General features: G+C 39.9%; 2 protein-coding genes across 42 annotated transcripts in view; one reads left to right on the forward strand and one right to left on the reverse strand.

Annotated features, from left to right (window-relative positions):
• The window catches only part of LOC308054670 (uncharacterized protein), a 168955-nt gene that overhangs the window by 63605 nt on the left and 81526 nt on the right, over positions 1-23824 (forward strand). For 10 of the 37 annotated variants that reach the window (XR_013924178.1, XR_013924179.1, XM_080367862.1 and 7 more), the window contains one exon: positions 23111-23178. The exons of 21 other annotated variants lie outside the window; for them this stretch is intronic. Coding sequence is in view for 11 of the 16 variants with exons in the window: in XM_080367862.1 (XP_080223988.1) it covers positions 23111-23178 (68 nt within the window). In the remaining 5 variants the exon portion in view is untranslated. 6 more of the 37 variants (XR_013924177.1, XM_080367865.1, XR_013924195.1 and 3 more) reach the window with 4 other exon arrangements.
• NGF (nerve growth factor) overlaps positions 1447-23824 on the reverse strand; it is a 34388-nt gene continuing 12010 nt past the window's right edge. For 2 of the 5 annotated variants that reach the window (XM_080367872.1, XM_080367870.1), the window contains one exon: positions 1447-5747. In XM_080367872.1, the coding sequence (XP_080223998.1) occupies positions 1595-2314 (720 nt within the window). In that variant the 5' untranslated portion in view covers positions 2315-5747 and the 3' untranslated portion in view covers positions 1447-1594. Of the gene's footprint in view, positions 5748-14408; positions 14684-23824 lie in introns of those variants that run through there. The other 3 variants (XM_080367871.1, XM_080367873.1, XM_080367874.1) reach the window with 3 other exon arrangements.

The following is a 23824-nucleotide window of genomic DNA, read 5'->3' on the forward strand; positions in this document are numbered from 1 at the left end:
GTCTTCCTGGCCTCCCCCTGCTCCAGAACAAGTCACTGTTATTTGGAGGACACAGGACAGTCAGGAGCCAGCCCTCTCCTTGACCTTTCAGATAACTGACTATTCATGCAAATATTGCAAATACGTTTTTCTGGAGAGAGCAAAACATTCTCACTAAAATATTGCTGTCCCACACCATAACCACCTACTAGAGAGGGCTGAGAGGTGGCATGCTAGTGATTATCAGGGATGGTTTCTGTCTCAGCGCCTTCCACTTCATGCAGACTGGCACTATTGTACCAGAAAGGATACCTTGCCTGGGATTGGTTATTTCCAGAGGTACTATTTCACCACAGTGCATTTTCTCTAGAGATCTGCTGCCCTCCTTTGCTTTTTACGTGGAGGAAGAAAATGTCAGGTTTGTTTTTTTTCATTAAAGAAATAATTGTGCATGAGGGAAGGCAAGGGTGAGAGTGTGCTCTCTATGATTTGGAAGAAACCAAGCTGAAAAAACTTAATGGTATTTGTTTTGAAACAGTTTCTGCAACGGACAGCAGCTGCTTTTCCAAAGGAAACAATGAGAGAAACTGCAGCTTTTTTCAGTGTGCAGTGACTGAAACACCCATTGCAGGCCTCAGGCTCCACTATGGACTTCCAGAGACCAATGTCCCCCAAAGCACAGAAATTATAAGTATAGAGTTATTTTGGGGGTCCTTGCTAAAACACAGCCTCGGTGATTTTTTTTTTATTATTATTTTGAATTTTCTTGTCATGCATGGAAAGACTTGCTCCAATGTCAAGTCCCCAATTGCCAAAATGCTATCTTGAGAGAATTTTCAAATTTTAATTATAAGCCACATGACCCTTTTTATTTTTATATGTGTATTGACATTTGCAACCTCATCAGTCTAATATAGCTCATAAGTAATGAGCTGTAAAATACCATTTAAATGCAAAAATACATACATCTAGATTCTACTCTTGTGCAGACAAATGTTCCAAAATAATTCAGAATGGATTATTTTTGCAGTGAAGGCAATTTGGCAATTTTAAAAAATGCACCAAAGATCTTAGAAATTTATCTGGCAATATGCAGAATAGTATTTCTAGCAGGAGTTCACTAAGATGATTGACGGAAAAAGATTAATAATTTTATGGATAATTACTAAAACTGGAAGCAATTCTTGAAAAGTCTTTCACGGTCTCTTGGTAGCTGGAAAAAAATTATTGATTTAAAATAAACCTACAAGATTTTCACAGTAAACTGGTGGGTTTTGTGAGGAAAATTCTTTTGTTGTGGAAGAGAGGAATTATGTGTGAAAACGGTGTGCAAAATGTGTTCTTCTTGTAGAATGGCGAGCAAAGATTGTTCAGCAGCCCTGTGAACGTTTCTGAGTCCTAGGGCTGAATGGGACTAAGGTGAACATCTTCTGAAGGGTTTTGCCAGTAAATAAATTGCAAACCACAAAAGGTTTCCAAAAGAGTTTAATAAATAATGAGGTTGTTTCTGTACTGTATAAACTATAAATATACCATGCAGTCCTTTATAACTTAAAATAATTTACAGTGTGAGGTAGGGGGGTAGGAGGATGCTGTCATGGGGCTTAGATCCAGCTCAGGGTCTCCCTGACTTCCTGCTGAGCACACATACACAAGCTGTGTCGATTCGGATAAATCGCCAGGCTGCTTGCTTGCCCTCCATTGTCAGAGCTTTGACAAAGGTGTGTGTTGTGGTGCAGTAAGAGTTCCAGTGTTTTGCATCAATCCCTCGGCACCCACTGGAGACTGGCTTAGGGTCCCTGCACTTGGTCTCAAAAAAGTACTGCTTAAAAACGTTGTTGTTAATGTTGACCTCTCCCAACACTGTCACCTCTTTGCCTTTAATGTCAGTGGCTGTGGTTTTGTCCCCAACCCACATGCTGACACTGTCACACACAGAGAACTCTCCCCGGTGTAATACGGGATGTGTGGTCCTCTTGGTCCTGGCAGTCCTGTTGAGAGAACCTGCGCTGCTGAGAAATCCCAGATTCTGGCCTTGCCCTGATACTGGGGGGTGCTGTGTGCTGAACAGCACCCGAGGAGAGTGGAAACGCCTCTTCTTAAAAAGTTTTGGGTCCATGGTGATATTTATAGCTTCTTTTCTACCTATCGTCCAAGTGGAGTGGCTGTGGGACGTCTGTGGAGCTGCCTGGGGAATGTGGTGTCTGTTACTCCGGTGGGTATTGAGCAGGGAGTGTTCTGCAGGATACTCCAGTGGAGCATTGCCCTCTGTCTTTGGAGCTGCCTGTGTGCCGATCAAAAAAGCTATAATCAGAGTGTAGTACAGCATGGACATTACGCTATGCACCTAGAACAAAAGAAAAATGTAACGTTACTGTAAGCCATGCTGGCACAAACAGATGCTGTTGCTGACAATAAATTTGTAAGATATTCAGGATCGTGTGGATTTCATCAGGTATTCATGTGGGTGCCAGATGTTGTTCTTCCGGAAGAGCTCATTCAGACAGCATAAACGTTCTTAATAAAGCAAGAACATTAGAAAATAATAGCTAGATTATTATTAATTCCTCTGGTATTTGTTATTAGAACGCTGTTTATGAAGCACTTGTTTGGTGTTGTTAATGTGGAGGCCATATGGCGACAGCATGTTCCCAGGAGTGAAATCTCTAGTGATTTTTGCAGCAACCTTTTTGGCCAGGGCTGGTCTCTTGGCTGCAAATACCCGGCAGAGTGAGAGCAGAAGCAGTCCCTTGGCTAAAATAGCTGTCCATTCATTTAATTTGTCTGCAGAGGTGTCCTTGGGGCTAGGGTGGGGACTACCAAGCTGATACTTGTGGAGGGGCAGGGAGCCCCAGGGAATTGTGCCATTATCACACACTCAACAGCCACGCTTACCTGCCATGGGGACAGGCCCCACCACTCTAGCTGGCTCAGCAGCCTCCAGCAGCCTCCATCTATCCTATCTGCCCTTTCAGGGTGCACCACACTGCTGATTTGGGGCAGATAAAGCCCAGGCTCCTTTCCAGAAGAGCTCAGGTATCACATGTCACAAAGGCAGATGGGATTTCTCTGTGTTCAAGCTGCCTATTAGAGCAAATATGGGTATTACATAGGAGCACCGTGGTGACAGGCTATTTCTGGACTGGCATCTTGGGTATAGCATAGGTAAAACCCAGCTGCGGACATAGTACTGGGAATTATGTACAGGGAAGCATCTTCCTTTTTTCAGAATGCCATGAGCAAGGAGCTCCATGAATGCCACGGCATAGCAGATCCAGTGCTAGCCTTCCTTCCATCTGGAGAACGTGCGTATCTGTTTGGGTGTGGAAAAGCGTTAAGACAAATACCTAAAACTTCACTAAGAACATTATTATGCTAGAAGACCAGCAGCAGTAATAGTTTTTTAGGTAACTATCACGTATTCACTAATTCAGCCACGTTAGGTTAACAAATTAGCAGTAGGCATCCTGGGAATACGAGATTAAAAAATTATCTGAAATTGCACTGAAGAGCAGACTTATTTCCTCTGTGAAGACTTAATAGGTATAAACAGCAAACTACTGAGTGAGGCTCCTCCCCTGTCTCTTTGCCTTGTTTTGCCTGACATGCCTCAGCTGGCCCCGAATCACACTGTGTCCGGCCAGCAGGCAGGCAGCCGCACAGAGACTGGACAAACAGGGTTTTGTAAAAGAGGAATCAGACTCTGCAGTTCCGCTGTGATTTCCCAGCATGTCTTTATGTTTTTTCTGGGTGTGGGTCAATTACTGTTGAAGTTCCCCCTCTCATTCTGCTCGGCTTTCTCAGACTAGAATCCCAAGCAGCACTAAAGCACTCAGCCAGGGCTTTAGCTTTGCTGGAGCACAGTCTTGTAGAAAATGCAGAACCTGAAGATGTCCCATAGGATCTTGTGTGGATAGCCTTATCTTGGACAAGAACTGAAATGAAATAAACAGCGGTGTTTGTGCAGGGCTAGGCAAGCATTTAAGAAATCAGTAGAAGGAGCCAAGTGAAGGTAGTGACTGAAGGGGGTGAAGGTGCTACGGTCCCCGCGTCAAGGGGAGAAAAGAAGAGAAAGGCCAAAAGCCACGTTAACAGTTGTCTGTACAACAGTTGGGCTGGAATTGTTGGGGATAAAATGATGATGAGGAAAGTAAAATCTCACAGAAAATCCTCACTGTTCCAAAGCTACTTTAATTTGCTTAAAACAAGGCTGAGGGTTGCTGCTTTCCCACATGCTGCTTGTGCTTGAACAGTCATCGTCGTCTGTATAAGGAAACAGAGCTGGGCGTAGCTCAATAGCTCGGCTATGCACAATTCAGAGTAACCCCTTATTCTACAACCAAATTAGAATCAGATGGCTCATTACATCTCTAAAGAGTTAGCTTTCCCAACAGAAATGTTAATGGAAAAGGTTTGCAGAACAAAATCCAGGCACAATTTAGACATGCCAATAGCAGCCTCAACCTATTGTGTTTATACATAAACCCTTTTTTTATTATTTCCTTCTATAGGAAAGAGACGTTGCAATGTCAGCAAAGAGCTGTTTCTGGTTTTGTGCTATACAAGATTCACTGCTCTAAAATGCAGCTACATTTATCTCCCCTCTCTGAGTTTCTTATGTTGCCTATGCAAAGATTACTGCTTTAAGGCCATTAACACAAAATCAGAAAGATCTCACCTGCTTGCCTTTTTTTTTTTTTTTATTTTTAACGTGTCTTGTATTTCCTTTCTTTGTGTCAAAGTATTCTGTGGGCAGTGTGGCCCAAAGACAGACAAAATGTATTCGAGACACCTGGTAGTCTTCCTGAAGGTTCAAAATTTAATCTTTCAATGAATTATTAAATTAGTGGAGAATAGAAACTGACAGATTAGAAAAGTGGACTAGACTTGATGACAACACAAGCAAACAAAGTTAACATTTAAAGAATAGGTATGCCTTTGTCAGTGAGGATTGCAGACTTTTTTGCTGACGTACAGCTATTTTACAGGCTATTTTGAGGGGGTTATTTCTAAACTTTGTCACATAATCAGTTACTACACCCTTTCATGGTGCTTTCTAGATGTGTTCACAGTGCATGCCAAGTGGAGCCGCCTGAACTTCCAGGGAGATGCACAGCTGCCAATTCTAGTGCTGGTAGCACGTGGCTATCTGTAACATTGGCCACAAAGGTTATTGCAGGCATTTCAATGCCAAAAATACAAAAACTTCACTAAAACAGAGGATGTTTAATGAGAACTGTGACTTCTAAGCGAACCGTCTCTCATTATAAGTAAACATTACCCACAACATCTGGAGACAGAACAAAAAAAGACAAAGTAAGTGGAAACTCCCGTTTTAGCTAGACAATAGCTTGCTAGCGGGTATCAGTGAAACAGCTTGTTTAATAAGTCAAAGAACTAAGCTTTTCCAAAACGAAGAGTATTAAATGCAAACTGTCCTCAACTTCATTCTTTGATAGACAGACCAATGATTGTTTAAGTTCACGATAACAGCTCTCTTCCCCGCTTGTATGTTGGTCAAGTGTCATTTAAACGCTTCTGGTATAGCTATTAAGGCTATTGTGTGATACTGGCAATAGATGAGTTCAGTCTGCTCTGAGAACAGCGTGTGTGTGTGTTGTGCTTACCTCTGAGTGTACTGCACAAAAAATTGCTCCCCCAGCAAGGTCTTTATTTCATCCAGACGCTGAGCTGGGGTTGGCTGCAGCATGCCATCGGGCCAGTTCGACTGCGTAGCTGAGTCTGGGAGTTGCTTATTCTGCGTTCCACTAGAAGTAGAAGTATTTGTTTTAATAAATAGCCAACAAATAAGTGTTTTCAGTTCCATTCCCCGCTTGGCAGTAGGAGTGCAGGGACAAATCTACTTGCTTGGCTCTCTGAAGCGTGCCCATTCACTGTTACAGTGTAGAGGCTGTCTAAAGTGCAGTTCGCGACTTTCAAGAGCAGTGCATTTCTAAGACAGAGCTACCTTTATTAGGCACCTTTACGAGACTCTGGTTAACAGTCCACTGCTCGTGATCCCTTTCAGGCATCTTCCAGGCTCACCAAAACCAGGAGTGATGCAGCATAGTGAAGCAATACCTGCCGATGTCACACACTGAGTTTGCACAGTAGCAATAGATAAATGAGGACCAAGACATACCCCCACCCCCATCATCTTTGTCTGGGAAGAAAATCTGGTTACACAAAAGGTACCACTAGCTGTGTGCCATCAAATGCAGCCAAGGTATAACTCAGCAGCTACTCTTTGTGTCCAGATTGGTCTAAACAGCAGTTTCATCAGCTTTTTCTGTGTCCTTTTTCTGTTACAGTACTTGAAATTGGTGCACTCCTGTTGTCAATACTCAAGCACACAAAACCAGAGGCATTTATAGTACCTACAAGACATGAACCTGTCTATTCCCTCTCCACAAACCTGCTATGCACACACCTTAGTTACATGGCTCGTGCCCTGCGCGTTGTCTTCACATGATGCCCAAATGCTGGAAGTCCCTGAAAGGGGTTGCAGATGTGCATACTGCCCTACATTATGAATAGCCAGTGGAAAGTAGCTTTAGTTTCTCCTTTGAGTTTTCATCAATGCATACAGTAATATTGGCAGTGATGATAATATTCCACATGAAATACCGGCTGCCCACAGGATAGTTCTAGCCTCCCCATCATTGTCTAAGCTAAGTGTGAAGAAATGCAGTTGCAAAGTTGGCTAGACTCTTTTGTAGTAGTGTCACATTCAGTGGAGGTGAGTGGAGAAAAAAAAAAATCATACAGCTCATTAGACTGGAGTGACAACATCTCATATGTTGTCCAGTGACAATAGTCTGCTGACTGTTTGGAATGCAAGTTCCACTTGGGCAATTTCAAAAGAGGCAGCTGAGGGTCTGTTTCAGTGAAGAGATGATAACTGAGATCTTTCATTCACACATAGAAAAAGAAGAAAAAAAAAAAGTTATAAGGGTCTTATACTGCCAGGGCAAAAAGACACTGGTGCTAAAAGCCAGCAAACTGGTCAGCCTCAGTGCTGGATGTCTGCAGTTTTAGGTAAACACCGGAAAATCAGTATGCTGTACGAAATGAAACTTGGAGACAAGCTTGGGATGACATTTTAGGTGGTGAACCAAGTGTGTCCTTATCTGATGGAATCTCTTAATCGAGACCTTTGGCAAACTAGCACTGGTGAGGTGAAAAGACAATGAGTTACCCTCTTTCTCTTTTAGGCAGGCTTCCTTTTTTCACTAGTATTCAGGCAGGAATCAGGTGAGGGCCAGAGACATACTCAAGTCTCCATGGCTTGGGAGAGAATCTGAAGACCTTTCACAGGACAAAGGCCTTAAACTTGGTGTGTGATTCAGAGTGGGTCCAAATGAGGTATTTGGCTGGGATACTCTTTTCATTGAGGCAACATAAACTGTGGACCTGCTCCCAGACTTAGGAGGAACTGGCCAGAAGATAAGGGTAGCTGCTGAAGTCTTGGGAAGAAGAGGAAAGCAATGGGCTGAAAGCAACAACTACAACAGCAGGGAAATCTCTTGATCAGTTCAGTAGATAATCAGAAGGAGAGTAAGAGATTGCCATTTGTTGGCAGAGAATTATCTGTTTGTGGCTGATACTTGAGAATTACTGAAAATACAAAGCTTGCAGACGCATGAAAGCACATATTAAATGCTTGTCCTTTTGCTACTGTAAAGGCAGAAATAACTCGTCTTACTACACTGTGAATAGTCATATAGACCCCAAATCAAAGCAAAATCATTGTCTTCACCACTTAAATCCAGCATGCTGACACCTGCTCAGCAGAGTACATTTCTGACTGTAATTTCATGACTGCCATTGAAAGTGATAGGAATGGCGTTTCATTAATCTTAAATATTTAGATAGCTTATCTGTTCCATGTAATAAGGTAACTAAGAGTAGTATAAGGTAGTCCTGTACTGCAGAAGATCCTGCTGGATTCAGTGTGGAGATTTGGGTGCATTTGTTAAGGAGTACATGCTGCTAACACAAAAGCATGAACTGGATTCGTTTTACACCTGCACAATTTCTGTCCATGGGAGAGCTGGCTGCCAGTAACTGTAGCCATTGGGTTTGGCTCTTACCAAGATCCAAATACACGCTACTTACTTTTTAAAAATCTAACTGAAATCTTCCAAGTCTGTTTTTAAGCAGTGCAGGGCACCGGAGTCAATCAGTTTTGTGCCTGTTGTATCACATTTTGCAACACTTCTGCAATGATTTGGCCACTCCTTGGATCTGCTCTGTCTGTAGATCATAGCTTATGTTCTACTGTACCTGTGTTAAAGTATTTAGGAGTTAAGCTAGTTACAGTGGTATGACTGTGTCAGAAAGGTCAAACAAAGTTCTAAAATCCAAAGCTTCATGCTAGCAGATTGAGTATCCTATATTTTTGCAAGAATGCACTAGTAAAGTAATAAACCTTTCAGTGGACTTTTGACAGTTTAGTAACAGTAATGATAGAGCTATAATATGCCGGCCACTGCCAAAAGTAATCCAACAACTTTTCCAGCTGTTCTGCCACCCTAAGAAAACAGTGTTTCACTTCCAACTGGCTGGTTTTATAACCACAAGAGTTTATTTTCAGCTGTTTTTTTTTTTTTTTTTAAGTTCTTTTACTGTCTTATTCCCGGATTCCCGCTTGTGGCAGAATCCAGTAAATGATGCAGTGTTATTCAAATGGTGCTGAAGACAGCATCTATATACTATTCCTCTCTACCTACCATTCCTAGAGATACCCTACTGAAGTATTTCTTCAGCATTTACATGCATTCAGGATTGCAGACCTGGGGGGTAATAAACCCCACTTCATTTTAATCTCTTAGTCTCAGCACATATAGTAGGAGTTGTGGCGCATTCTAAATATGTAAAATGCTATTTACACATGAGTGCTTCATGGGGGTTTACAGTAGAACAAATACAATATTTACCAACTGATCTAAGGGCTGTCTGAAAAAGGTAATAAAAATGAAATATAGGTGATCAGTCTCCCTATTTATCTGCTTATTTGGCAATCATGCAATAAAGATGCCATTAGTAAAAGCTGAACAGTCTAAAAGCAATGTTACAAGGGGCTTAATGTAAGAGTGGAGAAATGGATCACATAAAAAACACAAGTGGTTCTGTGTCTTCAAAAACTCTTTGCTTGCACACACCTGTAAGTGAAACAAGTGCCAAACAAGACAAGTATATGTAGGGAATTCCTAGTTTTTTAAACAGTTATCCCACAGAATGTGAGGAAGAATGGAGGAAAAGTGTGTGTTGCCTGGAAACATATTTAGACTGAAAATTTAGTGAATGTACTAAATTAATTGCTTCCAATAGGAATATCAGTGCTTGAAAGTGTTGCCAGATCTCTGTTCCATGTAAAACCCCTCACCTGTGGCTCTTGATTCCAGATCAATTGCAATTCAGATTGCAGTACTTCAACACTTAGCAACTGGGATATAAAGCATGTAAAGATACATGTGAGAGTTTTGGAATTCCAAGAGCAGTTTATAAATTTGACACTTCTCTGTGAAAACTGCTGCTGAATTTGGCAGCTCTGTTTTTGCTGGAATACAGAATTCTATCTAGCTCTTTCAAACCTGGAAGCTTTGATAAAATATCATTACAGTGGGGAGAAAGACCAGTGTACTATGTTGTAGTCGTTCCATTTCATGACTACCACTTGTATATGTATATACCACTGGAAATCCAGCGTGGAAGATTGGACTCCAGGACATCACCCACTCTTCTTCCCCAGGACACTGAACAATGCCACTTCTCGCTTCAAGAATGTTAATGTTTTATTTTAAGCTTTCTGAAGGAGGGGAAAATGGAAGCTTGATTTAACACAACTCCAGCAGACTAGCAGTGGTGATGTTTAACCCACATAAAGTCCTCCCCCAGGTATTCAGCTCTGTCAGAACAAATCAGAAATACTTCTTTTGCACATTTGTCACAATCCTAATGTTTTGAATAGCTTTTCTGGGGGCTATATTTTAAGCAGAAGTGACTGGACTTAACCAAACCAGGAGGGTTCCTTCCAGTTATGTGTTCTTCCAAAATCAGCTGTTTAGACAGAATAACATCATATATACTTGATGGTAACTGTCAGAACATCAACACCATGTTTTACTACGTTTCAGGGGTATTTTTACATTTGTGTGCAAAGTGGATTGATTTTGCTCTTTCATTGACTCAGCAGGAAAGGCTGGGGGAGTCAGGTGAAAGGCTGCTACTTGAAATTCACTTGAAAAACATACAGTTACATTTCAGAAAGTTCGTGGTCTTCTGATGTTTCTTATTTCTGGTTATGTTTGACCATGATATCATGAACAATGGATAGCTTTCCAGTAGGGAAGTCTGCACTGGGGCTTATAAGAACTTCCCAGTACCCGTCAGTCCCAGGGCATTCAGATCACTGAGAATCATCCTTGAGATTAGGAACAATTTTCTTTTTTCTCATACTATAGAATGAAGAGAAACACCTGCATTCTTCTTTGCTGCCAATGTAATACAGTTAAGATATATTTAAGTCTTAAAGGAACATGAATTCTGGTAATTCAGTTTCCAGCACATATTGTGGTCTCGCTGTACTGCCTTGTATCAACTAGAACCAGCACTCAGAGACCGGTCATCCAGGGTTTTTTTTCAGGATCAACAATAACGCAGCTTTTTAAAATGAGCGTGATACTTCTAGAACAATCATTGGGAGGTGAAGCAAAATGTGTTTTGTCATGACCAAGAACAATAGAAGTTTTAGCCACAAGCGTATACAAAGCTTCCCTGCTAGGCCAGCTGACAGCCAGCCAGTGCTGCTGTAGCGAGAACCTCTAAGGTTTAGTTTACAAACACAGCACTAGTACAATGAAGGCTCCGACTATCAAATCACAGCCATCTCCTCTGGGGCAAATCCCTGCCTTACAGTGTCTCATACAGCTCTACAAAGATGATTCCTAATGTTTCTATATTGGCTGAGTCCCCCAAATGCTGTAAGTTAGAAAACAGGATTCAGTCATTAATAGTCAGGCTGCACTACTGCTGAATTTCATACTCGTTCTTTTGAGACAAATGAGAGTGATCATTTTCGATTAAGCGATTACTTCACTTAAACAGCTAAAACATTTACATTTATTTTTAAATTGCACATGATTTAGCTCCAGCCACCAAACTTTATAGGTTAAAAAAAATGTGATTTTTTGCAAAATAATGACTTACTTTCCATTCAGAAGCACAGAATAGTTTTCTATAGTGAGCTGTAAGGGCTGAGGATGTGCATTCAGCACTGAAAACTTTTCATTTTTCAGCCCAATTAATTTTCCAATTAGCTTTTGCTGACAGTGTGATCTGAGTGTTTATTGCCATGTGCTTTTCCTAAATTTGAGTGGAGATGGGGTGAGCAGGAAAAAGTTCCTCATTATTAGTTTGGTGGAGATTAATATACACTCTATTAAAAAGTGTGCAATTCCATCATGTCTGGTTGGAATGTATTCTTGCTTTCCTTGAAGAATGCCATTTTTTTTTCCTTTTAGGTTTTTATCTTAGCATTATACTAGCCTGTAAATATGCTGATTATATTGCTCTGTGAAATCTCATGATGTAAGGCTTGAAAGACCAGGAAAACAAATAAAAACCTGCTGGAGCAATCAGTAATTAAAGCTATGTTGCAGTTCTACCAGCATGAAGTGGAAACTTAAGACCAAGCCTTGATTTTATACCAGGACACCTGTGATGCTTCATGTATCTACTGTCATAGTATTAAACAGGTGGGAGCATCCTCAGCTTGCATGAAGTGTGCTGTGGCTTGAATTGAAGGAACAAAATTTTCCAAAACGCTTTGACCAGCCTTTTTGTTGCTTGTTGTTCATAATGCACCAGTAAGGCTTTAATTTTGTCTCAGTTTTTATCCTAGATACTTTCTGTTTGCTGCACACAGAGTACTGATTAGGCTGTTAGAACACAGAAACCAATGATAATATTTAAGAACCTGTCTGTCTTGTAGGCCTTGAGGTTGTTGGGTATCCTGCTGATTCCAGTGGTACCTGACTAGGTAAAGTGAAGCACTAGAATTGAATTGGGCTGCCAATGCGGTATTACTGCTATTAATGTCAGTAAAAATGAGGTATGTTTGTCTGTAATACAGAATATTTTTAGTGTCTAATTTTAATAGAGAAGACAGTACAGCCTTCTGATTTCACATTCACCAGATTCCATTAAAGTAGCTTCTACGCTAGTGAGAGGAAAGATAAATTAATGCTCAGTTTGGTTCAGTCAAATACAGCAAGTAAATTATTTTCTAAATGAAAATAAACATTGGCATAGAATGTTGTAATCTAAAGCATGATAGAATTTGGAGTGTTGTTTTCTGTCATTCTTGAAGTTGTTGGCCTACTTAGGGACGTGCGAAAAATACACAAAAAGGATATTTACATCTTTCTGACTTTGTGATTACAGAAACCCTGATACATCTCAATTTAATGAGATGACACATGCTTCAGAAGTGAGCTCCCTAGTGCAGATAACCTATCTACTCTGTATTCTCATGCAGTTCATGCAGAAGGAGTGGAAGAACAAGGGATTAGGCTTGTGAGAACACACATCTGATTTACCAATTTTCTAATTCAGATTACAGGAAATAGAAGAAAACCAGCATTGTAAGAACAGGAAATGATAGTTTTCAGAGTATTGAATGAACCAATAGAGCCCCCAAAAGTATTTGATGAGACTTCTCCATTTCAGAGATGAGAAATGATTACTTTATTAAATAATGACAAAAGAAGTAGTTCATACTATATAGGGTTTGACCCAGCAGTGAAATTTGAGCAATTATTCCCAATGATACAACATGGAGCATGTGTGCTGTGCTAGGGCTACTGATAGTAGATGGTTTGCAGCGAGTCACTGTCACTTGTTTTCTGGTATTATTTGCAATGATGGATGGTATGCTTAACTGTCTACGCAGCAAATGGGATCATGAGGGTCACCAAAATAAGCAACAGGTAGCGTGTGTGTTTTATCTTGCTGCTTCTGGTAGTAAGAGAGAAATGAGGGAAGCAGTTGCTGTTAAAGAGAAAGTGTCTATTGGCACATCTTCCTCACTGAAACATTTGAACAGGTATATGAATTAAAATACAGCAGTAGCAATTCAGGGAAGAAGTTTCTGAGACCTGAGAAGCTTTGAAGGGAATCCTTAAGCCATTATGACTAAGAGCCATGTCAGAAGCACTGCATTTCATCTTTCCCTTGATCTTGGCTGATGAGCAAGAAAATGGGAATTTCTAATGGACTTGAGATTTCACTCCTGTATTATATCTACAGTGACTCATCCTGTAAATAAGAGCTTTATGTACACTAAAGAGCCAGTTGGAAGCTACCTGTGTCTCATACACTTCCTTTTGTTCCAAATGCCTCCAGTACTGAAACGTTCCTTTGAGTATTTCTAGGGAGAGCAATAGACTGAGAAAAATGCTGCCCCGCAGCAGTGAGCATGCATCATGTCACCATGATCATCGTCATCACAGGATGAGCAATAAACATCTACCTCTAGGTTTCTGACTCAGGTTTAGTCTAGGCAAGAGTAATAACAAGAATGCTTGACAGCCCATGACGTGTCTGTCCCTTTTGGGTACTTAAGGGGAAACAGCACTATGAGTCTTGACCTGCACAGTGGAGATTCACCAAATCAAACCAGTAAGGCTGTGGAAAACACTTCTTCTTAGGTTTTATTTTATGCTTATTGGGGCATAAGCAATGGGAATGGCTGATTTGCAGGAGCCTAGTTTTATCACTTTTATCCTTCTGAACCAGTACATAACTATTTAAATTGCTAGTGCCTCTGTAGAGAAGCCCAAAAAGAGGAAAAAAAAAATATCTATTGCCCATCACCTTCATTGACACTCCATTCCATCAGAGCACAGGGTGCTGAGTGAAGCTACCTGATGGGAGACATCCAGCCTCCAGCCACAGGCAGTGCTTTCTTGCAGTAGTGGAGAGACTCGCGACACGGGACAGACAGAGCTCAACTTTAAAAGGCTCACTTTGTAACTGCTGAGTTGTCAAACAGAAGACTTCTGTTTCTAAGAATGTACTGTTTGGCATCATGATACTCTGACTTGTAGAATATGCTCATGGGAATTTAGAGTCACCAACAGTCATCTAAAATGTGGCTTCTCTTGGAAAACAATACATGATCTTCAGGTCATGATGGCCATACCAGTGAAAACTTGCGATGGGATGCAGCTCTTCTTGTGACAGACTGGCTTTTAGTAGAGTGTGAGACATGCACAGAGCCACCCTGACAGGAGAGAAAATTTTATCCTGTTTAAGATAACAAAGACAGACTGACAGTCATTAAATAAAAGGTACAGAAGTTGTCTCTGTCAGGATAAAAATCTCCTTAAATACGGTGTAGGAAAAATGAATTAATTGTCACTTACCAAAACTAGTGAGAAGTTTTTCTGAAAATAAATGCCAGAAAACAGCCTTAGAAAGGAGCATGTGGATCTGATTCTTCTGAAGTTCGTGGCCTCAATGGGATAAACCTGGTAAAATTAGGTGAGCTAGAAATAAAAATGCTGGCTAGAATTTATCTGAGCATGCTACAGTTGTATATCATCCCTATATTATAATCTATAAAGCAAATCCTGAAATTAATGATTGACATGTGATGATAACTTTGGAACTTTGAATACAGACTTCAAACTGTATATATATTTTATAGGACTCCAGGGTTACATAAATCCTAATTCATTGGCACAAAGGAATGACTAAAGATCTCGGGCACTAACTGACAGGAAAACTACTGCAGCATAAATGGGATAAATCATCCCACCCATATAAAGTTGGATGCCTTTGACGTCTATGGAAACAGATGCCTTCATCCTACCCAGCTGCCAGCCAGCATGAAAGATTGCTGCTCACCTGAAGGTCCTGCCAAACACAAGAAGAGGAGTCATTCCCCAGCTGCTGCTTAAAACAGCGAGTCCAAAGAGCCACATGAGGGTGGGTGCACGGCCTGTCCTCTCTCTCTCTCCCCCCACCTTTCCCAAATTAATCTTCAGCTGGTTCTGTGAAGTGTCTAGCTTGCTATATTTGGTCCTGAGGTTTCCAATACAAAATGACCAGAAGTGAAAGAGCTGGAATTTCAAACTGTGAAACTACCAAAATCAAACTGGAATTCATCTGGGAAAAGAAAGTATGAGGGTTATCAGACTGCAATGTTACTATCCCATCTTACATCCATAAGTAGTTAAGCAGAAACATACAATATATTTAAGGGCCAGTAAACTTTTCCAACTAGTGATCTTATTCCAGTTATTCAAAAGGGAATATAAATCCTGATTCTTGTCCAAACCCTGATTAATAAGAACCAGCTGAATCCTAATAGCAATGCTAGCTTTAGTTCTTATTTAAACTCATAATTCTCACTTTAAAAATAATTTTTCACTTTTCTACCACTGTACAAAAAAAAGTTCAAACAAGTGAGATTTTTAGCGACTGAACATGCATTCTAGTGTAATGCATAAAATGTGGTGACTCAAAAAATGAGGTAGAAAATAAAAATGAGGTGGTATGTCATGATCAGATTCCATAATCTGTAATGTTTCTCTAGATTCTGAATTTGGAAAAGAACGTTATGTAAGTACATAGAGCATCCAGAAGTTATGGCCAAGATCCTCCTGACTTTTAATACTTGATGCCTGAAAGCGCTTCAGGCTTTCTTGTTCTATTCAGTCTTTACATTAAAAAGGACTTTTGTCTTCTACAAATCTTCCAGTGCTTTTATAACTATTTTAAAAGCCTCAATGATATTTTAATGGGGCAGGAATTCTGAAAATACAAAAGGGAAGTTAAGTCTGTCTGTACTTGTATGTCAAATACAGGAAGGATGCAGCAGTGAAGGCTAGGGTTGAGAGAACTTTAAAATGTATGTTCTGTTGAAGCTGAGGATCTGGCTCCACTTGATAAAAAGTCTTGTAGCCAGAGCAGTTCAAAATGATGTGCTGGATTTTTTTCTGTTAAAAAGCCCTTAAGGATATAGACAAAGGGTTGCAAAATAAAACTTCCACCTTACAAAATGGAAATGCTCTTGTGTTCATTCAGAGATTGCTGAGATTAGTGGAGAAATAGTCAATATTGAAACAGGATATTACATTGCATATATAGGATCTTCCATCCAACAATGTCAAATCATTTTACAAGCACTGAATCAAATGGGCCTCACCACCAGCTTATCAAATCCATCAGTAGAAGTTATTCCTATAGCAAGTGAAGAACCTGAAGAATAACATAGGATTCTTGCCAAGCAGTAGCTATGCTATGCTCCTTTTCCCCCTTGCTCCCCCTGCCCGCCCCCCCCCCCTTTTTTTTTTCCTTTTGCAGTTCTAGGATATTCTTTCCTATTTTTAAATCTATTTTACCTTTGTGAGACCTACGGAATTCGATTACCTTACTAGTGATTGAATTCACTTTCTAATTATTTACTTTACACGGCAATATGGAAATTGTGACAAGAAAACTCAGACAAGAGCTTTAGAAATTGACTTCCTTAATTTCATTGCAGCTGAAAATGTGTATTGACCCCACAGCAGTCATGTTCATTCTGGGCCCACCTTATTCTAACTACATTTAACCCACCTTGTTAAAAGTCCACATGAGGTATGGGAATAATACTTCTGATTAAATCAAAATGGTAATATTTTTCTTTAAATCAACATGCCCCAAGTTGAATTGAATGTATAAAAGCCTAAGTAATTGGGCTGTTGTTCATTGGCAGTTTGACTATGTATTCTTTGTTGTATCCTGTAAATTTGAGAAGTACATAATTTCTGGATGACTACCGGACATAGGCACTGGAGAGCAGTGGCTTGTGTCCTTCCACACACAAGGTGACGTGCAAAGGTTTTGAAGATATTTGTATATCTTCTCATTGCAAAGCCTGACCTTGTTCTGAAGATCGTAAAATGCAGTGATGCTCAAATTCTTGTACTCCACCTGCCTTTTCTATTTAATTTGCATTCAAAGCAATTTCCCTAGAACTCCTAAGTAGTCCAGTACAGAAGTGTGAAATAATTGTGCTTTTTGCTATCTAAACTAAGGAAATAGTTTAGCTGGGTGCAAGAAAACCTTTTGACTTTGAAAGCTTTTTAGTAGTTTCTGGTGACTTAAAACCTGGAAGTTACTAACAGTGTGGAAAAAACAGTTTTATTTCTCTGCACAGCAAGACCCTTTTAAATCTGGTGCAATGTTGAAATGAGCGGGTAAAATCTCCTAAGAACAGGGTCTGTAGCAGAGCTGTCCACAAAAATATCTGGAAACGCTGCCAAATAAAGTAAAACACAGAAATGCTGAAGGACTTATCAGATTGCAGTATCATCTGTGTAACTGGTGTAATGTTCTCTGGAAGCACAAGTAGTTCTTACAGAAGTGAGTCTCCTGACATCTAGGGTGGTTTACCAAGAAAAACACAAGGTTCTTGCTATTGCTTAGACCTTTAAGCCGTTTGTTCTAATTTTTTGGCTGATCTGGACATGATGAGAAAAGGGAAACAAGCAAATAGGATTTCATCTTTGAGTTCTAGCACTTCAGAAGCAATGATGCTACATCATTTTCCATGAAGAAACAGAGCTGTTTTGTGAACTGCGGTACCTGTATGCTCTCATACTTTCTATGTTTGTACTCAGAAACTACTTAAGGTTTCTGTGTAAATGCATTGACATTATGCAAAATGCTCCATACCTACATGTTTTTCCCTGTATCTGGTTTTTTTCTGTTCTGAGCTGTGTTCAGCCTAGGATATTGTCTTGATTAATTGACAGCAGAGTAAACCATTGCAAAGTTGATCTGCAGAAGTGTTCAGTAAGTTTGGGAAACAGATCCTATTTCTTTGCACTTCTTTGTCCTTCTTTGTTCATTGTATTTTTGTGTGTGCATGTGAGCCTCAAGTGGTAGAAACACAGGTGTGGTTTTGCCAGTGTTTGTACTCCATACATTCTCTCTTTACCATAATCCTTTTTTGCACTTTTCTTTATGGAATGAATGGATTAAAAAGCAATAGGAGAATGGGTTTACCAATATCAAGTCCAGCCTGTGACTGCTACCAAGATTAGGTGGTACAGCAGCACACACACATGACAGGCACTTGCACTAAACCGTTCCATCAGGGCCTGACAGACCTGTGCATTCCCTGGCTAAACAGAGCAGCTGTTCTGTGTGACAGTTGTGCTAATCTGATAATGATTTGCTGCCAGCACGCTCAAGGACCAAGCAATATGTTCCTGCTGGTAAAGTCTTGTATTCTCTGGAACTCAGTCCTGCCCCTGGTCAGGCCTATGTCTTGACTACTCCCTTTTGTTTTCTCTCCAGCTCCCAGTGCTGTCTGCTCCACATGCTTTCTGCCTGTGTCCTCTCCTTTATTTGCGGTTCTCCTTGCCTTCTGCTTTCACACATTGAGACCAGCTGCCTTGGAGTTGCTGCCCTACCCAGTCTTCATTGCAGTGCACATTAGACCTCTTGTTGTCCTAAGCATCTTGACTTTGATTGTCTGTGGAAGGTATTTACCCATTACTGCATTGACGCATTGCACAGCGGCTCACACAGTTGCAGTGCCAGACAGCCACTGGCAACTGTAAAGAGAGGTAGTAACAAAACATGGTGGATTCTGTACATTAGCAACAACGTACAGATTCACAAAAATTAAATCAAACTGCATTTCCTTGTACTGAATTTCCTTGAATCCTTGAATGAAGGAGGTTACTTCATTCCTATGCTCTGAGGATCTGAGCTCTGCTTTACTTGAGACCCTGACACTAAACCTGAGGCCAAAAAATACAGTCCAAACTTCTACACTGTGCAAAACTCCCAAAATCCTGAGTGTGTCAGGCAGCTGTTGCACAAAATATCTGACTAATGCTCCCAGAGAGCAAAGACAGTTTGAACTGGGTCCATATTTTAGCTGTATGGTGTGGGCTTCTGGCCACAGACCCAGTGAGCAGTGGGCGAGTAGGAGTTTGCTGTCTTTGTATTATGTCAGAGTTTGAGGGGAGGCAGCTGTTGTGAATGTTTTAAGATAGGAGGTTTTTCTTCCCCACCCAGACATTTAAGGTTCAATGACATTTAAGGTGAAATTTAAGTCTGCGAAGGGATTTGTTTGGCTCTTGGACCAGCAGCCTCTGGAGCCTGACCACTCTGCAACATCCATACCTCACACAAAGCCTCGACAGCGATCAGTAATACGCAGAGCAAGTGAAGGATGACACAGAGTGCGAGATGTCCTCCCTTGCTGGGAGTCTGCAGCTGTCTCTGAAATAAATGCTTGTGTTCTTTGTACAGTTCTGGTCATACAGCCATTTTGTGCAAAAGGACAGTTCATCAGAAAACTGTAAAGAAAAGATCCCATCCTTTCTTGTACTATTCACTCCCTAGTTCATGGGAATCCTTTAAGCAAAGAACAAAGTGCAAAGAAGTTTAAATGAAGTTCAGCCTTCAGCAACCTCTGATTCCGAACAGGAAACCTGTCATCCTCAACAATTCCTATAAATCTGTATTTGGCAACACACTTGTGTTAGGAACATTTGGAGGGTTCTTAAATGTTTTTTTTTTTTCTGTTTTCTAGTGTCATCTGGTTGCTGAATGCATGCTTTATCTACAACCAAAAGGTATAAAGGGGAAGATGCATCTCTTTCTTTTTAGTTGTGCACTTGCATGTTTCTACCACTTTTTCTAGAACTCTTTTTGGCCTTGTTCTAAGTCTGAATAAATCTGAATGCCTAAATTGCAGAGCAATGCTAATCGCTGATGTCGTTGCACATCTTTATGCTGTTTGCACTTCAAATTACTGTGGGGTTCACTGACTTTCCTGGTATGCAGAGTCTGAAATCGGGGAATGCTAATAAAAGTAAGCCGGAATTAGAAGACTACTGTTATTGTGTTTACCAGCATATTATTTTCCTTGCTGTCTTTATTATATTAGGTATAAACCTTTTTTCCATTTCCATAGTGAGAAGAATCAATAGATTGAATGTGTGAAGTCTTAGAAATTGGAAGAGTAAACTGCTGTAAAGGTTTTCTCACCCTACAGTCATCAAAACAATTTTGCAGAAGCTGATTAAACAAAAACTTATTTTAGTACTGCATCACATATCTTATAGAAGATCTGGGGGAAGGAGTCAGAGTGCGAGGAGGTACTTTGAAAGTTGTAGAATGGTAACTTGCTATAGGAATAAGAAGCTACAGAAATAATGACTTGTAAATAATATTTGAAGGCTACAGCTGGTAAGAGCAATACAGCTTGAAGTTCAGATCATGCTTCTTCCAATTTAATAAGGAAAAAATGCTGTAGACAAATGCACATATCTTCCTAGCATGACAAGATATGAAGAGCCTTTGGTTGCTTAAACTACTGAGAAGGATGGCAATTGCAAAACCTGTAAACTGCTCAGCCTGAGACAGCACTGCAGCAAATACTGTTGATACCACTGCTACAAAATGGAGCCATGTTATTCAAACCAGTGTGGATAAAGAGTTATGGCCTGCATGGAAGAATGCTATCTTTGTGCAAAGTTTGGTGTTAAAAAATGGTAACTTGAACTCACAGATCTACTGATTACCCTGCTAAAAGAAGACTTGGAATCTCTTCCCAGAATTACAATGTTTTAATTAGAAGAATGTGAGCAACGTCTTAATCTTATTAGTAGAGATAGACAGGGATAAGGCAGAAACAAAATCCACAGCAAAATAGCCTAAACATAAAACTCAATGGCTTGGAGGCTAGTAACAGCAATGGTAGATACAGCAACAAAACTGCTCCCTGTCCCTGCTTTTCATACAAGACTAAGCTTGACAGTGAATAAGTTGGAGGAAATACCTCTTCTGCCTCATAACATTGAGCTACATCACACACAGCTATTTGAAAATGTATAGCTGAAATGTAGGAAGAGGTATTTCACGTTTATAAACCAAATCCAGAGACAGGTGATTATTTTCTTTAAATTTCCTTTTAGTCCTTCTAAATTTACGTAACGTTCAAAGATCAGTAAGAATCTTATCTGTAGCTGATTCTGACAGATGTTAATCTTTCCCTTGGCTTTGCAGTCTGCTTGAAATGCTACTTGTTTCTTCATGTCAGGCCTCTGGCAATGCTTACTGGAGCTAGCATTAGCCTCCAGTGAATCCCATTTTTGCTGTCATTAACTTTCTAAACTGTTCCCCATAGCTGGCAACCTTTCCATGCTTGGAGACCTACCTAGTGGGAAGCTGGGAGAATGATGTGTTTTGTCTGTCTAGAATCACTGTGCCTTTAATTGAGATTTGTTTAACTGTCATTAAGTCCATTGACACTGTAGGCATTTCATGACAATGATCACATACATTGCTTGTACACTGGCTATGTTTCTGTTGTGATTTACCTATTAATGAAAGAAAAGAAAAAAGCTCCATGTTTACTTAAGATTTTTTACAAGTAGCCTTTTTTTTCTTCTGTTAACTTGGCTAATAAATTCAGCAAATTTTTGGAATGGAAATTAGAGATATGGCCCATCTACAGATTCTGTGCTATGTTCTTTATTTATTCTCTGTATTTATCTAGCAAAATACAGGTGCTCCAGTTTCAGTAGCTACTTGTCTAGATAGCAATTCAGACTGCTGTCAGAACCCATAAACCCTGGGTTTATGGTTGATTCCAAATTTGGGCTGAATCTTGATCAGAAAGTAACAGGAACAGAAACATTTCTCCCCACAAATGCCAAGGACTTCACGGTGAACAGAAAACACTGGGTGCAGTGCTGCTATCGGTCATACAGCTGGGTAACAGAGCATAGGTTACAGGTTATCTCCTTCTCTTGGAACATGAATCAGGGGTGACCAAGGCTATGTAAGTTATAACATGAGCTTGACAATGATCACTTTAGCGTTTGGGGAAGGCAAATCCTTGCTTCTCAATAAGAAAAAAGAAAGCCAATTAATCAGCTGAGTCATCGTGCTCTTCTTCAGTGTTGGTATGAATGGCATTCCCTATGGATCGCCCTACACAGAGGGAAATCCCAAACCATAATCAAGACTGAGTGAGTTCAATTAAATGTTTCAAAATACCACCCATGAGCTTTAGATAAAATAAAAAGCAGGGATATTCTCAGTCAAGCAGTTAATTGCTTCCTGAAAACTTGCATTGTTCTTCACAATAATTCGAAGATTTTCATTAGGGCTTCCTCTAAGCAGAAGAACTTTATTCCCATGTTATGGGTTAACATTAGGTTGCACTGTAATGTAGGAATTAACGAACTGGAACATGGCACCTGCATCTCTCACATCCCTCTTTCTGAACAATGCTGCCTTGTTTCTGGGACAGATAATTTGCAGAGCCTCTAGGAATTAAAACAAGTTTTTAGAAGCTTTAGGAAAGATAAATAATACCAGTCTACCCAACCTGTTGCAGATATTACTATTAGCAGCAAAAGTCACACCTGGAAGGGAGATGGGGTATTTTAGAGTTAAGTCAGTAAGTTTTTCAGTTATTATTTTTAGAGAATTAATCCCAAAAGAGTATTTTTATGGATTTTATTTATTACATCTAGGAAAATCTATTTCAAATAGGAGCTGAAGACAGGTTATGTCAAATTTTTTGCAAGAGTTTGTGTAGTTGAAAGTAACGCTGGTTGTTTTAAGTACTTGTCTGGTTCCTGAATGTGCCTCAGGTTGTGTGCAGTGATGAAAAATTTATCATCAGCACATCTGTAAATGAATCATCTTTCTTCCCGCACCCACATGGTTGCACAATTTTACTGACTGATTGCTTTGATGAATATTTGATATTTGTCATGTGAAGCTATTCCATCATATTTGTAATATCGGAAATTCCATGCACACTTAACACCTTAATACGATGTCACAATTAATGTATTCATAATAATTTTGTGACCCAATATAATATGACACAGTAGTCTTATTTAATTACCAATCATATAAAGATAAAAGTTACAACACAGACATCTGGCTGCAAACCATGCACCTGGGTTAAACATTTCTCATCTGGCTTTAGTATAATGTGTAGCACTGACTGTGCAAAGCAGGCAGTAGAACCTTAGATAAGATACATTATTACAAAGTAAGCAATTACTTTTATTTCTCTCTTTTTTTTTCCTAGTGGATCAAGATGATAAATTTTGCCTGTGCCAAGAAGTCTTCACTCAACACAAATGCTGGAATTGAAAGGTTCTTCCTTTTTATTATATGAGATTTATTTTACGAATTTATTTGTTGAATGATGACATTGTGGGGAGAAAAGTGAAATAAAGCCAAAGGGAATAGGAGAAGGAGGTCAAAGGTTTTTTTTCAGAGCTCTTCTTCAGAGTTCAGTTCTGTTCCCTCTGCTTTGTGCCTTACCCTGAATCCATGCCGCGTTGCTTCTAGAACAGGTAATTTGGAGCTCCCTCACATGATTGGGAAGGTGGAAAGGGATATAAATTCTCATTCTAAATGTACACTGGAGTTTTTGCTGACAAGTAAAACTTGTTAATAACTCAGAGTTTATAATGCTAATTTTCAGTTCTGTTTTCTGTGCTGGGTAACATAAACCAAAACTTATTTCTTTTTCTACCTTTATGCCCACCCTGCGAACACCAGTATTTGATTTCATAAAGAAACTAGGCACATTTACTCCAAAGCTTATATACCATACCTATAACTTACGGTCAGCTGGGAACCTGCTGGTGATGCACATGAACTATCTGATACAGCTTTGGTCTTGGTTGTCTAGTCATTAGTCACAGTAGAGGAAGCATAATAAAATGCATAATACTTTCCCCACACAATTATGACTCTAGTTTGTATTTCAGTTTAGTGCACATAAGCAGTGTGC

This window comes from Falco punctatus (assembly GCF_963210335.1).
Source record: "Falco punctatus genome assembly, chromosome: 17".
Lineage (NCBI taxonomy): Eukaryota > Metazoa > Chordata > Aves > Falconiformes > Falconidae > Falco > Falco punctatus.